We start from the raw sequence: 19,249 nt of genomic DNA, 5'->3' as shown, positions 1-19,249 counted from the left end.
ATTCAAATTTGCATTTAATTTCTATTTACATTCATTCAATCTGAAATCAAATACTTAAATACAGTAAACTAAATACAAGATGAAAAGCAGAATAGGTGTTACCCTCAAAGCACTCCTAATAAGGCAGCTGAAGAATTTATTTACTCTGGTAGATGCAAAGCCAACTTGGAGTCAGGAAAAAAAAAAATTTTAAAGAGCAAACACAGATGAACCCATCTTTCAAATGTTACTTCAAATAATCCACTGAGATAATAATACTTGTGCTATAGTGGTAAATTGAGAATTACACACCAAGGATTTTGTATCAATCAGCAACAGACAAATACTTTATGATTGATTTGTCCAGCTTGCTAATGTCTATCCCTATGAAAAAAGGTTTGGACATTGATGTTTTTATTAGAGAAATTAACCATTTTCAGAGCCTCAAGATCCATTCCTCATAAATTCAACATTTCTCACGAGAATAATCTTAGAGCTAGCCCTTAAAAGCTAGGAACCATATGAATAAGTAACCAAAATAATTAAGTCCTATATTAAATATAAAATCCAAGGCTTGGTGTATTAATACTACTGAAGATGGAGCTTGTTTGTAATTTATTTCTTAAAGAACGTTGAATTTATGGAGTATCATACATGCATTCTTCCCCCCAGTTATCTACTATCTCAAAAAATAGTATGGAAAAATCCGTCTTAAAGGATTCAAATTAGTTAAGATCATAAAGGGGAAAAAGAAATAACAATTTTCCTAAAAATCTGGTTCAAGTTCAATAATTAATACTTTACATTGTTAATCACAGCTGGTTTATAAATCCCAGTTTATTCTGTACGCTACAAACTGTATAAAATCAAAATTAGTAAACTTCAGTTCTCAGTGATTATATTTTAATTAAAAAAACAGCATGTATAAAATAAAAAAATATCCTGTAATAGCTGATTTTAAAGAAAATAATCAAGTGATGAAAGAAAAACAATCTCTTTTATACACTTACCTGGAGAAATCATAAACAACTCTCTAAGAAACTCAAGACTAATATTATTGACATATACTTTTAAACTATGCTTGGGTTTTTACAAATAAATATAGGGTAAGCCATATTGCATAGGTGTGTGCTTTCTGTCTGTGACACTAAAGTGGCACTTGATATGTTTTCACAGTCATAGTAGGGAAATCCATTTATGAAACACAATTTCTCAATAAACTCGCCACACTATAGGAAATTAATTTTACCTCATGTTAAGTTTGAAAAACTGTATTTGTGTGGATGGTAGGTGTACAATTAATGCTTTTTATGCAGAAAAGTTACAGTGTTTGTCACTATTGCTGGCAGTACTAATTATGAAAATGGTTTAACCATGGGGTGGTTATAGCCAGCCAATCACAGTGCAAATGTTGCTAGCAAATAGGACTGAGAAGGAATATTTTGGTGTAAAATGTCACTGGAATTTGGTCAGGCAGTCGACACTACAGTTAGTAAACACATTTGAAAACAATTATTATAGTAGTACAAGCCATCTACAGTCTGAAATGAAGCCTTTACATTTCGCCACAGCATTTTGGGTTCTGTTTTTTTCAGACATCTTATACTGTCAGAACAAAAAAGACCTGTACTTTAAGTACAATTTCTGCCCTTATCATTATTGTAGCTTCTACTTTACTAGCCACAGTTATGAAGTTATCAGTAGGCTGCTGCAATAAGGGAAGAGGGGCTCTAAGAGGGAGTGATTTAAAAAAAAAAAAAAAAAGGCTTTCTATCCAAAGATGAGGCTGTTACCAATTCTTTCATTTATTGCCACAAATGAAAAATATATATTTCCAATCATTTTTCATGGTTCTATTTTTGCTTACTGTCATAAGATTTCATCTTATCTCACTTGAACTGCCATTTAAATAAGCAAAGCTTTTCTCTTTTCGGACTGAATTCAAAATAGATAAAGAATTTTATGGCTTGGATCCTATGGCTCAAAAAGATTTGGAGAACATAGCAAGCAGCATCAATTTTAAAAAATCGTAGGGTTGCAAAATATTACAAATTGACTTCGCACACTCAGACTGAAGACATTATAAAAGACAAACAAAAAGAGGTGATAAGACTCAACTGCAACTGCATGATCATCAATTATACCAGTATGCACTGCAATCTATTTTTATAAAGCTCTGCAGATATTAAACCCTTTCACCAGCTAAAGTCATGGAAATGCTCTTTAAGGCAGGAAGTATTTAAGAAAGGTAAAGTTACCTTTATTTTTATTCTTTGTACCTGTAAATCATTTATGTAGACTTGGTTACAATTTCAAAAACATAGTATCTTGTTAACATGTTTCCTAAATAAAGCCACTAAGTTTTCTTATTCACTGTGGAAGACATTCATCAAAAGGCCATCAAATATTTTTACAATCAAAAAATGTAGCCCCAATATAGGAGAAAAAAATATTTTTTCCTTTTAAAACCACTGAGGGAAAAATGTAAGGAAGGCAGACAGCAAAAACAGTAAAAAAGAAGTAAAACTTAAAACCTTACCAATCTTCTGTAAAGAGATTAGACATAGAGAGTGAACCATAGCAACACCCTCTTCCCCTGGATCTCCCTCCTCTCTCCTCTCACTCTGCTGCCCTCAGTATGCATTTTATCCTGACTTCTGTCCTTCTTCAGCCATGGGCTGAACACACTTGATGTCTTGAACCAAATACTGGTATAAGATGGTGATATTTTTCCAGTGCAATGCAGGCCCAGGATAAAGATGAAATGTAGGACACACAACTTACGCCCATTCCAAGGCTTCCAGTTAAGCTTAGCACATAGCAGTACTGCAAGTAGAAATGATTAAATAGATTTTTTTTCTAGTATTACAGACAGGTATTGCAGCTGGGTTACTGAAAATAAACCCCAAGTCCACCCCAATCCCTCAAACGAGCCATAGCTGTGGTTAACAATGATTCATTTGCATTTTTATTATTTCACCAAGAGAAGAAACAGACGTTGTCTGGCTTTCTTCAAACCAACCAATAATTTCGCATTTTAAAGTTTGGGATGTTTTCCATAATGAGCTGAATCAAAAATCTATTTGAAAAATATATATTTATATAAAAAAAAGATTCAGGTTGTTTGCACGTAAAACATCAATTGATAAGTTTCTTTCATCTTTGATTCCATGTTGCTGGAAAAGGTTTGACCAAGCTTGCATGCTAATTTGTCCTTAGTTGCAAGTATTACAGGCAATTTCATACTTTGCCTAATGAAAGGATAACGCTTCTTCGACACAATCAGAACTCAACAGTGATTCAGAAGCAACATCCTACCCTTAATACTGTCAGTTTCAGCCATCAACATGAAAATCCTTGATAGGTTGAGAAGATGTCGCTAGGAATCAATTAATTGATGTGCCTAAGAGTTCCACAATACTATTTTCACTTAAGTTTTTTTGCACCATTGATTGATTTTTTAAAATCCATGTTTATTTTTCCTCTGTCCAAAGTGTTCTATGTAATGACACTGACTCTTCGAGACTGTCAATTTGAGTTTTCTTGTTTCACCTTGCAGGATGCTCACACATCCCCTTCCCACCTTTTTTTGCCTTCAATTCATTAAAAGCATTGCTCTGTCATAGATTCATACGCAGGTGCTCTGGTCGTTTGGAGATCATGGGAAAAGCTTGTTTTTTGTATGGCCCGGAGTTCGGCTGTCGTATTGGAAGTGGTGCAGAAGCTTCCCCGCTCATCGTCACATCCATCTGCTCTATTCCACTTGTTTCCATTGGGTATTCCACAGGAGTCTGAGGATTTGCCGTGCTGGCTGAAGCACCTCTTCCCCAGAAATCCCCAGCAGAAAATTTGACTGGGCTTTAAGACAAGGAAGAGCTATCATTCGTCTCAAGCACTATCTCAACAAGAAACATTTCCCTTACATTTAAAGCGAGTGGGGGTTCGTACAAGGCCAAAGTTGAACCATCGCTCCCCTAGACTAGCTGCTAGATTCCTAACTGGTCTCTTGACCTCTACACTTGTCCCATAAAACCATCGATGATATTTATTTTCTTAGAAAAATCATTTTACTCCCTCACTTAAAACAGCTTCTCATTGCATTTAAAATATTTCTCCACACTTTTGCCATTCTCTTCCTCACTCAACACATTTCTGAAATGTTGACCTCCCTTTCATTTCCAAGAAAAAGGCCAAATTTTTCTTCCCTTAGGGCGTTTGCATGAGCGGTTCTACCTGTAACACCTTTTCTACCTGTAACACCTTGTTCTTCTATTTTGTACAGCTTGCTCTTTCTTCATGAATAGGAGCCCCTTTGTTATCTTTTGCTCTCACTACCACACTGTTTTTTGGACATAGTATTTGGTACTACTTATAATTACATATTTTTATATTTCCTTGTTTATTTTGACTCTCCCTCACTAAATCATAAGTTTCATCAGGACAAGGACAATTCCTATCTTTTTTGTCTTTTTGCCTTTTCTAGGGCCGCTCCCAAGGCATATGGAGGTTCCCAGGCTAGGGGTCGAATTGAAGCTGTAGCCACTGGCCTACATCACAGCCACAGCGAGGGATCCGAGCTGCATCTGCAACCTACACCACAACTCACGGCAACACCAGATCCTTAATCCAGCAAGGCCAGGGATCGAACCCGCAACCTCATGGTTCCTCGTCAGATTTGTTAACCACTGCGCCACGACGGGAACTCTGCGGACAATTCCTATCTTAATCATGTGTCCCCAGCATGCAGCACAACCCTTGTTACACAATAAATGTTGAATGAATGATTAAAGAGGACACCTGCCAGTGTAGCAGCTTACTCTCATGAACGAGGATGAACTCTATAGCATATTACCATTGATTAGTCACTTGCTATATAAGAAGATATAGATGCTGTGCTTATTATTAGGTCAACCAAAGAGAATGACAGATCTTTCATTTATGTAACTTGGCATAAATTTCATAAGCAGTGATCTTCTAGGTTAAAAAAAAAAAGACAATGGTGATAAGTCTGAATACCTGACAGGTGTTCGTGGGCTTCCAATAAATCTTCGAGGTGACCGGATTTTTGGTTCAAAGGAAAACTTCTCTTTCACACTTTCAAGTACAGATGGAGCCACATATGTAAAACCCTGAAAGACAGTAACAGTGGACTACAGAATGGCATTTTCTCATATACATCTAGAAAATGTTGTTCAGTCCCTTGACATGCCTATGCAATGATGGACACCTACAATCAGTCATCTGGATACTCTCCCATCTCCTTAATCTCATTTTGGACTCATTAACTTCTTTCCAGCCATTTCTTTTCTGAGCTATTTTTTTTCCTCTTCTTTTTAGGGCCACAGCTATGGCATATGGAAATTCCCAGGCTAGGAGTCTAATCAGAGCTGCAGCTGCTGGCCTACACCACAGCCACAGCAACACCAGATGTGAGCCGTATCTGCGAGCTACACCACAGCTACTAGTTGGGTTCTTAACCCACTGAAGCCACAGTGGGAACTCAGTCTTTCCAGCCATTTCTTTGGGGCATAGGCCTCAAGAAAGCAGAATTCTACTGAGCCCTATATTCCAGCAAACAAAATTTTACTCTACTAAAAGGAGTAGAACAAAACAGGAAATGTAGGCTCTACATTAAGATGTTAAATACAAAGATCAATGCAAAGCAAATTCTGTGTTTCTAGCCACATGCATAAAAGCAACTAAGATTATCATCCCCAAAACAGTTTCCCATTATTAGGTCAAAGTAAAAATAGAATTCTCTAACTTGGCACATATGTGTTCTTTCTGTTTTTACACCAATGACTGGACAGATTTGGATTTTCTTGATGAATAAGGGTCAGCACTGCTAAAACCCTCAACTGTAAGAGGCAATAATGCAGTTTTGTTAGCTTTAGTTCTTTCTTGGATCTTGCTATAGGCTACAGCTATCATTTATCTTGCTGACAATCTTCATCCTTTTAACAGGATGAAGGATCCTTTTAAATCCTCTACCTATCTTCCCTTCTATTTATTATTCTAGTTACCTATAAGTAGGCATCTGAGTTACAGTAAAGACTCAAAACATCCTAATGGTGAGATGTAGAGTTCCCATTGTGGTTCAGTGGTAATGAACCTGACAAGTATCCATGAGGACACAGGTTCGATCGCTGGCCTCGCTTAGTGGGTTATAAGGCTCTGGCATTGCTGTGAGCTATGGTGTAGGTCGCAGAAACATCTCAGATCCTGAGTTGCTGTGGCTGTGGTGTAGGCCAGCAGCTGCAGCTCCAATTTGACTCCTAGCCTAGGAACCTCCCTCCATATGCCATGGGTGTGGCCCTAAAAAGACAAAAAACAAATAAAAATAAAAAGACAAAGGAAAATTTACCAGCATTATAAAAAAGCAACCTGGTCCAGACAGAGTTAACCAGGCTATACCCGAGCAAGATAAAAAGAGACTGGCCTGGCAAATCCACACACACTACAGGAAAAGAAAAAAAAAAAAAAGGACTGAGATATAATTCTGTAGAGCATATGCTTTGTCACAGCTACGTGTGGACTACCAAGCCTATTTCCCCACATGCTCTAGTGGGCTAAAAGCTGCAGCTACCAAGAGGACCAGACTGTGCCTTAATCATCTTTGAATCTCCTTTAATTATGATAGGAATTAAAATATTAATTAAACTGAAGTCGCTATAGCCACAATCTCCAAACAAGTGGGATGTAACTATTTTAAATTAATTTTAAAAGAGGTCCACTTTGGGGAGTTCTCACTGTGGTGCAGCAGGAACAAATCCAACTGGTAACCATGAGGTTACGGGGGTTCAATCCCTGGCCTTGCTCAGTGGATTAAGGATCCGGTGTTGCGGTAAGCTGTGGTGTAGGTCACAGACATGGCTCAGATTCTACATTGCTGTGGCTGTGGCATAGGCTGGCGGCTACAGCTCTGGTTCCACCCCTAGCCCAGGAACCTCCATATGCCATGGGTATGGTCCTAAAAAGAAAAATAAATAAATAAATGAGATCCACTCTGTGTACAGAATTCTGGTTACAGCCTAGCAAATGAACTGATCTTGTGTTCATTAGTTAACCAATTTAAGTAATTAAGAAAAGCTCAACAGGGAGTTCCTGGTGTGGCTCAGTGGTTAACAAACCGGACTGGCATCCATGAGGACTTGGGTTCGATTCCTGGCCTCACTCAGTGGGTTAAGATCCGGCATTGCCATGAGCTATGGTGCAGGTTGAAGACAGAGATTGGATCCCGAGTTGCTGTTGCTGTAGTGTAGGTTGGCAGCTACAGTTCCAATTTGACCCCTAGCCTGAGAACTACCATATGCCAAAGGTGAGGCCCTAAAAAGAAAAAAAAAAAAGCTTCTAGCTATTATGCTAAAAAGACAAAAAAAAGTTTCTAGCCATTTTTAATGGAAAAAATTATCAAACTAGTTAAAACTCTGTAATGCCAAATTGGGGAAAAGGTCTGTATATTAAATCAAAGGCATAAATTCCATATCAGTAAAAAACAAAATTTCACACCATGCAGAAAAAAGAAAACAATGACAGAATTAAAGTGAATCATGCCTACTTCCCTGAAAGATTTCGCTAAGGGGGAGACAGTAACTGCATTAGGGAGTCATAAATTTCACAACATGCATTCATCTCTCCCTCTTATGTTACTAAAATACTATAAAATTATATTTTGCATGTATATTCTTATATTAGTATATAATCATACATTTATAGAAGTATTACTATTCAATGTTGTTTACTCAAAAACATACTGTACCATGGTGGTGTAAGAGTGACTCTGACCATATGCAACTTTTGCATTCCCTGCTAACTTTAGAACTTACCCTCTACCTGCAAAAGATATAACAACACTACTGTGGGTGATACTGTGAGCAGCATTTACCAAAAAAAAAAAAAAAGTATGAGAATTAAGTTAGTGACAAATCCAGCAAACTCTGAAACAAATAGGGAAAAAAAACCCAACAAGTTCCAAATACTTTGCCCATATTCTATTCTCTCTGGAAATAGGACAGAGGACAATGATGAATGATGAAACAAATGATACAAAACCAGGTAGGTATTCATGTGAATATAGTTAATAAAATAAGCAATAGGCAAAATAATATGTAATCATGGTCATCAGATACAAATCTATCATTTCAGTTGATCAAAATTTAAAAGCTTTGCTTTTCTACCTGAAGAGACAAAGTATATAGCAATATAGATACTTCCTTGTTAGGATTAATTTGTTTACCATCCATACCAACTATATCTTTTGATGTCAAATATTCACAATGAACAGGTTAAAAATCCCCTACAGACAAAAATCTTCAGCTGTTTCAGGAATAAAGTAGTTTCTATAAGCTCTTCTTCTCCTACTGTTATGGCTGTGTGGCTTTTGGTTAAGATGCTGAGCCAAACATTTAGTCAGTGACTAATTCAAAAAAGGACTCATAATCTGGCTCTAATCATTAAAATGGAATGGTGGAGTATGAGAATCAATTTTCTAACTTATTAGTAAGTCAGAAGGGGAAAACTAAAAAAAATAAATAAAGCATCTCAACTTATCTACACGAACTGCAAAGCAAGCAAAATGAAATTTTCTTATTGATAATGGTATTTCTTATTAAAAAGTGCCCAACCGGAGTTCCTGTCGTGGCTCAGTGGTTAACGAATCCGACCAGGAACCATGAGGTTGCGGGTTCAGTCCCTAGCCTTGCTCAGTGGGTTAAGGATCCGGCGTTGCCGTGAGCTGTGCCGTGCAGATGTGGCTCGGATCCTGCATTGCTGTGGCTCTGGTGTAGGCCGGTGGCTACAGCTCCGATTGAACCCCTAGCCTGGGAACCTCCATATGCCGAGGGAGCGGCCCAAGAAATGACAAGACAAAAAAAAAAAAGTGCCCAACCTCATACTTAAATTTCCCATGGCTAAATGGAAATTCTTTTACTTACCAGAAAGACCTGGTTGGCACTTTCACTGAGAGTTGAGTCATCTGGGCTGTCAACAGGTGTTTGACGTGTAAACTTTGAATCAAATTGACTCACATCCTCTTCAGATTGCTTTATAAAAAACAAGATGATAAGAAAATGATGAAAAGGCTACATTACACATATCAATCAAATGCATTACATGCATTAAAGGAGGCCCTAGATAGAGCTCTTTTCACAGGGCTTGACTAATGAAAACTCCGAGTAGCCTTAGCAGGCACAGACTGAAGAATAAATAAAATACAGGTGAAAAGTATCAAAGGTCAAACTACATTCTCAAATATTAAACATATATTAAAATAGTAGTTCCTATTGCAGCGCAGCGGAAACGAATCTGACTAGGAACCACGAGGTTGCAGGTTCAATCCCTGGCCTCACTCAGTGGGTTAAGGATCGGTGTTGCGGTAAGCTGTGGTGAAGGTCACAGACATGGCTCGGATCTGGAGTTGCTGTGGCTCTGGCGTAGGCTGGCGGCAACAGCTCTGACTAGACCCCTAGCCTGGGAATCTCCATATCCTGTGGGTGTGGCCCTAAAAAGATTAAAAAAAAATATATATATATATATATATATATAAATAGATTTTACAGCACAAGAAATTCTACTCAATATTCTGTGATAACCTACATGGGAAAAAAATATGAAAAAGGATATATGTATATGTCTAACTCAATCACTTTGCTGTACTCCTGAAACACAACATTGTAAGTCAACAACACACCAATATAAAATAAAAATTAAACTTAAAAAAATAAAAAATATTTTAGTACAGTTATTACTCCTATTAAAAATCTGAATATCGGAAGTTCCCTTGTGGTACAGTGGGTTAAAGATCCAGCATTGCCACAGCTGTACAGGTGTGGCCAAAAAATCTAAATATCAATCTTACTCTCTCATGAAGCTTCAGTGTGCCTAGCCCATTGGTTAAATCTCATTATAGAGATAATTTGCTTATTTGGCAAATTTGTAACAAACCTGAAAAACTAATGAAGCAGTCTTTAAACACAAAGCACATTTATAAGATGTTCTAGTTCCTTCCCATAGTTTATTTCATTCTTTGTATTTCTCAAGGAGCAAAAATAATATTCTATTTTGCATAAGTATATTTTCTTGTGAAGGAATATTATCACCTAAATTTAACCACCAGATCTGTTTCTTTAATTTCTTCTCTCTGGTACATCAGACTATGTGGTTGTGTCAAAAGAACTCAGGAATCAATATGAAGCACTCAGTGTCCAAAGATGGGAAAAATCGATGATCAATAAAAACAGCTGCAATAAATTGGAATACAAGTATGTTAAAAAGCATTAGCTGGAGTTCCCGTCATGGCACAGTGGAAACAAATTCAATTAGGAACCATGAGGTTGCGGGTTCGATTCCTGGCCTTTCTCAGTGGGTTAAGGATCCGGCGTTGCCCTGAGCTGTGATGTAGGTCACAGACACAGCTTGGATCTGGTATTGCTGTGGCTATGGCGCAGGCCAGCGGCAACAGTTCCGATTAGACTCTTAGTCTGGGAATCCCCATATGCTGCAGGCATGGCCCTGAAAAGACAAGAAAAAAAAAAAAAAAAAAAGCATTAGTTTATAATTACACTAAAAAAAAAAAAAAAAAAAAAAAGGAGTTCCATGAAGGCTCAGCAGGTTAAGGATCCCATGTTGTCACTGCTGTGGCTCTGGTTAATGTTGTAGCGCAGGTTCAGTCCCCGGCCTGCGAACTACTGCATGCTGCAGGCACAGTTCAAAAAAAAAAAAAAAAGAGTATTGTTTTACAGAAAAATTCCACCTAATGAATGAAGAATTAATAAGAGTATTGGAATAAGACAATTTTCCAAACTCTTAATGAAATCTTGGACCTAGACTGTAGATTCTGAACGTGATCACTACTGACATTGTAGGCCTGATGGTTCTTGTTAGAGGGGGCTGTCCTGTGCATTACAAGTTGTTTAGCAGCATCTCTGGCCTCTACCCCCTAAGTACCAGTAGCATCCCTCCCTAGGTTCTGACAACTTGTCTCTGATATTGCCAAATCAACATTGGCTGAGAAGTTATAAACTGATAGAAGAAACTCATATAAGAAAAGAACAAAGACCACTACATCATTAAAACAAATACAAGTACACAATACGTCTCCTGATCAAAATAGCACCAAAAGCTTAATCTGAATCAGATGAAGCAACTAGAGCTAAACTAACAGTTTTCAAAAATACAAGGAACAGATGAACATGGTTGAGGACACCATGGAGTTAAATAAAAACAGCAAAATCAAAATGTGAGGAACCCTACAGGACAAATGGTCCAGTGTCTTCAGTAAGTCCTCAAAGGAGGAATTGAGAGAGGCTATCTACAGATGGTGAGATCTAAGAGGCATACTATGTAGTATATAGTACATAGGTCTTAATTGAATCCCTATTGAAACAAACCAAAAGGAAAAAAAGAAACAACTGGGGGAAGCTATTTAGTTGTAATAAGAGCATTGGTGGTTATGTTATGTTTATGTTTAAACAAGATGACTTATTTTTTTTTTTTTTTTTTTTTTTGTCTTTTAGGGCTGTACCTGTGGCATATGCAAGTTCCCAGGCTAGGGGTCGAATCGGAGCAGCAGCTGCCAGCCTACACCACAGCTCACAGCAAGGATCCTTAACCCACTGAGCAAGGCCAGGGATCGAACCTGCATCCCCATGGATACCAGTCAGTTTCGTGACCACTGAGCCATGACGGGAACTCCCAAGACAGCTTAATTCTTGAAGCTGGGAAGTTGGTACGTGAGGATTATCCTTACAGTTATATATGTTGAATTTTTTTTTTTTTTTTTTTTTTTTTTTGGTCTTTTTGCCTTTTGAGGGCCGCTCCCGCGGCATATGGAGGTTCCCAGGCTAGGGGTCTAATCGGAGCTGCAGCCACCGGCCTATGCCAGAGCCACAGCAACACGGGATCCTAGCCACGTCTGTGACCTACACCACAGCTCACTGAAACACCGGATCCTTAACCCACTGTGCAAGGCCAGGGATCGAACCCTCAACCTCATGGTTCCTAGTCAGATTCGTTAACCACTGAGCCACGATGGGAACTCCATATATGTTGAAATTTTAAAGCAGGTCACCTTATGCTCCATGACCAAGTAATCACCATCATCCTACTCCTTCTCTCCTATCATCATCTCATGAAATATAAAAAGAAACTATATTTTCTCAAATTCTGAAATAGGAGAAAGACAAGAACTAATACACTAATTCATTTACTCATAAACACATTGTTATGGTTTGAATTGTGTCCCTCCAACATTCCTATGATGAAGTTCTAAACCCAGTTAACTGCAGAATGTGAGCTTATTCGGAATGAAGGATGATACAGATGTAGTTAAAATGAGTCATACTGGATTAGAGGGTGTGGATCCTAATCCAATATGACTGGTGTCCCTACAAAAAAGGGAAAATGTGGATTAGAGGGTGGGGATCCTAATCCAATATGACTGGTGTCCTTACAAAAAAGGCAGAGATGGGCTGAGATGCCTACGAGCCAAAGAATGCCAAAGACTGCCAGCAAACCACCAAGGCATGAAACAGGATCTCTCGTTGTCATCAGAAAGAACTACCCTTGCCAACACCTTGGTTGCAGACTTCTAGCCTGCAAAACCATGACATAATAAATGTCTTTGTTTAAGCCACCTCGTTTGATACTTTGTTAGAGAAAAGCAAAACAGGGCTGGGTTAAACAAAACAAAGCATAAAAACACAAAAGTCCCAGCTCCTTGAAATATTTAACCATCTTAGGCAACCAACTTAAAAATAGTATCAGAGTTCCCTGCTGGCTCAGTGGGTTAAGGATCCAGTGCTGTCACTGCTAAAAGTGGTTTAGGTCACTTCTGTAGTATGGGTTTGATCCCTGGCCCAGGAAATTCCACATGCCATGGGTACAGCCATTAAAAAAAAAAAAAGTTGGAGTTCCCATTGTGGCTCAGTGGTTAATGAATCTGACTAGGAACCATGAGGTTGTGGGTTCGATCCTTGGCCTTGCTCAGTGGGTTAAGGATCCAGCACTGCTGTGAGCTGTGGTGTAGGTCACAGATATGGCTTGGATCTTGCGTGGCTGTGGCTGTGGGGTAGGCCAGCAGCTGTAGCTCCGATTAGACCCCTAGCGTGGGAAACTCCATATGCTGCGGGTGTGGCCCTAAAAAGACAAAAGACAAAAAAAAAAAGAAAAAAAAGTTAATATAGCCAGTAATTGCTGCTGGCAGTTCTTGAAAAGACAACACAGAATAAAGATTCTGAAGAGAAGAGAGGACAGGCCAAAAATTTTTTGAACTTAATAAATACGTTTCTAATTGCGCTGAGATTTTCCTTTTTTGAAAAAGCACCAGCTTCCTCAAATTATATGCTTTCACGTAGACATACCAACAGAGGTTTAAAAGGGGGCTCCACCTTCCGAGCAAGCAGTTCTTCCCAGTTAATATGTCTAAAGAATGGATGAACCTAGGGAAAAACAAAACAAAACAGCAGGAAGAAAGGTTGAGGAACAGACTTCACTGGACTGACAAATTAACAGCCTGTTTGAAGTTACCAATCACAAAATAAGCTATCCTTAGAAGCAACTACATATAACCTTCACAAATACATAAAATTAGCATGATCTTCCCCTCAAACCACCAAGCGTGCCAACCCCTACTTGAACTTCTCCAGCGTCCCCAGGACCAGCTCCAAGACGAGAAGCAGCATTTCTTTTCAGCAGCTTTAGGGAAGGGAGAAAAAAAACACTGATGAACTTTACTCAGTCAAATTGATTATTTTTTCTTTATAGTGTATTTTGCTTTGAGAATATATAATTTATTAATTACTACTAAATATTGTTTAGGAATAAAAAGAAAAAAATCTTTATCAAACAAATTTGTACTGTGCCTGCAAAAACTACAGGCTTTGTCAACATCTGTGTATGATTCTGTATCCAAAATATATATTCAGGGTGTTCCCATTGTGGCTCAGCAGAAACAAATCTGACTAGCATCCATGATGACATGGGTTCGATCCCTGGGCTCGCTCAGTGAGTTAAGGATCTGGTGTTGCCATGAGCTATGGTGTAGGTCGAAACGCAGGCTCAGATCCTGCATTGCTGTGGCTGTGGTGTAGGCCAACAGCTACAGCTCTGATTAGACCCCTAGCCTGGGAAGCTCCATATGCTGCAGGTGTGGTCCTTAAAAACAAACAAACAAAAACAAACAAATATTCAGTTCTATCTATTTAAATCCTAGTAGGCTTATGGTTTGAGTGCCTATTTTAGAACCCTACCTTTTTAAGCAGATCTCTGGCTTCTTGTGTGAGGTAGGGAGGCAAATTGAGCTTACATTTGAGGATTTTGTCAATTGTTTTCTTTCTATTCTCCCCAGTGAACGGGGGCTAAGAGTAGAAGAGAGTGAGAAAAATTAGCATAGAAAAAAAAAATCAAATTTTAAATAACAGAATTATCCATTTCCTGAATTAGCTATGCATCAAAACCAGAAGTATACGCTGTGATAAGGGATGACTGCTAAAGATCTGTGGGTTTTAAGCAATGGCAGAGAGGAAATAGCAATGTCCTGAAAGGAACTGGGTTTCCATCATTCATTTGGTGTGATAATGGGTGAGCCATGTGATTTTATGCTTTCCTTTCTCCATTTATAAAATAAGGGCAGGGAGTTCCTGCTGTGGTACAGTGGGCTAAGGATTCAACTGCAGCAGCTCAGGTTGTTGCACAGGCATGTGTTTGATCCCCAGCCCAGTGCAGTGGGTTAAGGATCTGGTGGTGCTGCAGCTGTGGTACAGGTCGCAGCTGCAGCTCATATTTGATCCCTGGCCCAGGAACTTCCACAGGCTGTGGTGCAGCCAAAAAAAAAAAAAAAAAAAGTAAAATAAAATAAGGGCAGTATGTTTTACATCCATTTCACAGGACCACAGTCCATGACATAAATCATTTAAATGAAAATATTTATAAAAGTAGAAAGGCCCATAGATTTTTAGAAGTAACTTCATTGGTAACATTTTCAAAAAGCAGAGGAAAGTTCTCTTGCTATAGTGACTTAATAACTGCTCGGCAAAGACCATTAACACATGCAGCTTTTAACTGTGCACCTACTGCTCCAGTCAGCATGTCATACATTAATGCTCCCAAACTCCACCAATCCACGGCACGATTGTGGCCACTTCTCATCAAGATTTCAGGGGCCCTACAATGAGAAAAATAATGTGCCTTAAAAATCCACTATTTGCATATCATCTGAATTAAAATTTTAAAAACTATATAGATCCAAATGTTGCTACTATTACTGAAACTAGGTAAAAGTTAGCTATTACCCCCAAACCAGTAATATTTCTTTCAACATGCAGCTCACATGTATTCTATTGTTCCACAAAATGTGTGTGTGACTGTTCCATCATGAATAGATTCTTTGCATAGTCCAAAATCTGTTAATTTCACATGACCTACAATGAAAGATTAAAGATGGTTATTCTGAGAATTCTAAGTCTGTGCAATGTTTGAATGCATCATATAAGACAATAATATATCCTTCCATTCTACTTTTTCTGCCTAAAATTTGTGAGATATCAAGAACTACAAAATTTCCACCCATAAAAAGGATACTAACTTTAAGGGTAGGGCAAAATTATCTAGTAAAGGGAAAATAAAGATGAGAAAAGGTGAAACAGCTTGTCTAAGGCTCTAGCTTCACCTACATCAAGAATCCTTTATCTTCACAAGTCCTAAGAAAACGTGACGAAGTCTGGATTAAGTACATAGATCCTAAAAAAGATATTCTACAGTTTTAAACAAAAATGTAACACTGTACTTCAGCTATATAGCTTTTATCACCATGAACCATGACCTGACAGTCTCAGGCAGTCACTGTAACAAGTCGGCTTATTCTGCGGTTAGGGAAAAAAAAAAGAAAATGCTGCATAGCATAGAACCATCATCTCGGATCCAGAAAGTGAGAAACTTATCACCTTATACAAAAAAAATTTCAATTCAGGTTTAGCTTTATTGAATTATCATTAGCTATCCAGTAGTTCAGCAACTCCAGGGATTCTACTATTCCAGGTTTATTTCAAGAAAAGAAAAGACAATATAAATAGTACATCACTCTGACAGAGAAAAAGAAATATGACCTTTATTTTCACAAAACCACCTGAACACACTCAGGTTATGGATCAAAGAAATTAACTAGTTACTTGCCTATTCTATCCCTTGCCTTAGAATTCAGAATCAGAATCTAGGTTTGGGGCAATGTGGGCAGAAATGGGAAAGAAGGAGATATATAGATACCCATGACATACTTGGTTAAATATAGAGTTTCCCCTTTAAAAAATAGAAAAAAAAAAAAAAAAAAAGGAAAGAAGCCACAATTCGAAACATTTATTCCGGCAACAGCTGTCCATAAACCATTTTCTGTCTAAGAATTTTAAACCATTAGCTACCTTGTATGTCATCTGGTAGGGATCAACAGCTGCCACCAGCCACCAGCCCCCAGCCCCCAGACAGGTTGGCTGTCTACTCCTCTGGAATGTGAGTGAACTGCCTGAACTGCCAAGCCTGCCTAGTCCATATTATTCTCACAAAGTTCAACTGTCTGTAGCAGCATGCAGTTATAATCAAGGTTCACTCTGCTCACTACAGCTGTACAGAATATTAGTCTATCTGATTTGTACGTTTGTTGTTACCAACAAATAGCAAGAATAAACTGAAGCCTACTAAAAAATATTTTATTTCCAAGGCTATATCAAATATTTTGGTTATATTCTAATCCTTTTCTTTTTTAGAGAATTAATACAATTTATCATAAAAGTATTGTTTCTAATATTTATGTATCTTCATCAACAAAGAAAACTCAATTTATAACATTAAGATTCACTTTCCAGAGTTCCCATCGTGGCTCAGTGGTTAACGAATCCCATTAGGAACCATGAGGTTGCAGTTCCATCCCTGGCCCTGCTCAGTGGATTAAGGATCCGGAGTTGCCATAAGCTATGGTGTAGGTTGCAGACGTGGCTGGGATCCCGAGTTGCTGTGGCTCTGATGTAGGCTAGCAGCAACAGCTCTGATTAGACCCCTAGCCTGGGAACCTCCGTGTGCCCCGGGGGCAGCCCTAGAAAAGGCAAAAAAAAAAAAAAGATTCACTTTCCAGTTGAAGGAACCAGCCAAAATTAGCATTTGGACTGGCTTTGGTTCACCATTTCAAAAGATGACAAGCTCTAAAGAGTAAGGGTTAAACTAGAAAAGTTTTTTAAGTGGCTAGTTATCCTCAACTCTCTTTCATATCATCAACCATAAGTACAAGTATCATGATATTATAAATTCTGAGGGAGGAATGTATAATAACAAACACATGAAAATGGGGCTTTGAAAATGACCATGACCTGTATGGAAGGATTTTAAGATGATTATATTTACTATAGAATTGTTTACAGTATATCTCCACCTTGGTGATTAAGCATGATATTCTCCGGCTTCAGGTCTCTGTAGATGATCCCCTTTTGATGTAAATGTCCCAAAGCCATGGAAATTTCTGCCAAGTAAAAGCTGGAAACAAAAGTGGTTTAATAAAATTAAAAAGAGTCATCTACTCAAAGCAGTTTATGTATGGAGTACAATTCCTTGAAAGAAACAAACATGCACCAAAGACCAAATTAGTGGGGGTGGGGGTGGGGGTGGGTATGGGGAAAAGAGATGGCATAGGATGCTGCCAAAAGGCATGGAGACATTTATGTTTCACTCATTTAGTGAAACTATAAAATGTTTTGTTTCATCATTGGAACACATTGCTAAAATTGCAAAGTCCAGAATATGCCAAACTGTTACTAGTCATGTTTTGTTCTATCTGTGTAGGAACTGGGCCAATAGTCATTCAGATCAAAGCAAATTTCTCCCACCCACCCCCAATTTCTAAATCCCATAGGAAATAAGGAACTTTGTTATTCTCAAAGATCAAGTCTTAGTTTCAAAAGATACCTTACAACCTGACCTTTAGAAGCCCACTCATCCCTTACTTAATATAGCTGCATATTTATATACAGCTCATGCCCACAATAGCTGCCCTCCCTCTTGCCAGCCAGCCCACAACTATAAACTGTGTGACACTCAAATTTATCTACCTCAAAAGAATAAAGGGCTGAGTCAACCCTGTCTGGATTCGAAAAGCACAAGGCACTGCAATACTGGCTGCATAACAATGTTGCAATCCTGCAGATTACTCCAGGATGGAGAGGGTGTGTCCTAGAGGACTGAGGCAGTTTCACAGCCAGCAGGACCACAAACACAGCCTCCAACACGGCTCAGAGAGCCTCCTCCAAAAAAGGGCACTTCATCCCTAAGGCTCTTAAATGCAGCTTCTGTGTTAGAAAAGGCCTGAAATTAAACAATGGAATGCAGTTTGGTAATTAAGGTAGAAAAAACATTTAAGTGTTTTCTATTCAATTAATGTGTAGGATAAACTGATTTATTGTTACCCAATACTGTCATCTCACAAAAGGGTGTGTATATTTTTAATATGAAGCAGATGCCATCTTAAGAAATAGGAGGGTAGTCCCATCCTGGCCACTGAATCAATCCACAGATGATGTGTGCAGGCTTATCACCTTCCCTAAGACTGCACCTTGGGAACTGGAAAGTCTACAAAAAAAGAGGAGATGATTTCTGATACTTCCCATTGTTCTACACATAAAGTTTCACTAGAAAACAACACTCACCCAGAGCCAAGGCAGGCAGCTTAATTACCAATTCAAGGAAAGAAAGCCCCAATGAATATGGTTCTGTAAGGAACTGGTGTGAAGAGCGGTCCACCCAAGGCCTGGGGGCAAAGGAATGATGTGACCTCCAATAGGTGCCAAGTCCCAAAGCTGCTTCTCCCCCTTAAGAGTCCTGTGTGACTGGCTCCAGAACAATTTACTGAATCATCTGGCTGCCCACAGTGGGGAAAAGAACTTTGCTTTTAATTTTATGAATTATTACCTGAATCCATGTAGCCACAAAAATTTCACTTACCAGGCAGTGTCTTCCATAAATATTCCCTCTCTTTCTAACTGCATAAATAATTCTCCTCCTAAAAAGAAAAGGAAAAGGCATTAGAAACAAAATAATCTTTATTTTCTACCCATTTCTAATGAGACGGTTTGTTTTCCTTTGTTAAATAAAAGTAAAAAACAGATCCTAAAAATTATAGGTTTAAAACTAAGTCCTCAGGATTCCATTTTTAGCAATGTTCTTATTCTTATGTTAAATACGCAAAGTTTGGAATTCTAGGTTTCACATCTATAAACTTCAAAATACTTAGAGATTCCAG

At 38.3% G+C, this 19,249-nt stretch overlaps 1 protein-coding gene across 3 annotated transcripts in view; it reads right to left on the bottom strand.

The window, feature by feature from the left end:
* Positions 1-19,249, bottom strand: part of RPS6KB1 (ribosomal protein S6 kinase B1) — a 47,704-nt gene continuing 28,455 nt past the window's right edge. For all 3 annotated transcript variants that reach the window (XM_003131671.5, XM_021067293.1, XM_021067294.1), the window contains exons 6-15: positions 18,952-19,009; positions 17,390-17,490; positions 15,305-15,395; positions 15,049-15,139; positions 14,226-14,333; positions 13,609-13,671; positions 13,338-13,415; positions 8,913-9,020; positions 4,996-5,108; positions 1-3,837 (exon numbers count right to left, since the gene is read on the bottom strand). In XM_003131671.5, the coding sequence (XP_003131719.1) occupies positions 3,600-3,837; positions 4,996-5,108; positions 8,913-9,020; positions 13,338-13,415; positions 13,609-13,671; positions 14,226-14,333; positions 15,049-15,139; positions 15,305-15,395; positions 17,390-17,490; positions 18,952-19,009 (1,049 nt within the window). In that variant the 3' untranslated portion in view covers positions 1-3,599. The remainder of the gene's footprint in view (positions 3,838-4,995; positions 5,109-8,912; positions 9,021-13,337; positions 13,416-13,608; positions 13,672-14,225; positions 14,334-15,048; positions 15,140-15,304; positions 15,396-17,389; positions 17,491-18,951; positions 19,010-19,249) is intronic.

The sequence above is a fragment of the Sus scrofa genome, chromosome 12 (assembly GCF_000003025.6).
Source record: "Sus scrofa isolate TJ Tabasco breed Duroc chromosome 12, Sscrofa11.1, whole genome shotgun sequence".
Taxonomy (NCBI): Eukaryota; Metazoa; Chordata; class Mammalia; order Artiodactyla; family Suidae; genus Sus; species Sus scrofa.
The sequence above is the reverse complement of the archived record's forward strand: the minus strand, read 5'-3'. Positions and strand labels throughout refer to the sequence as shown.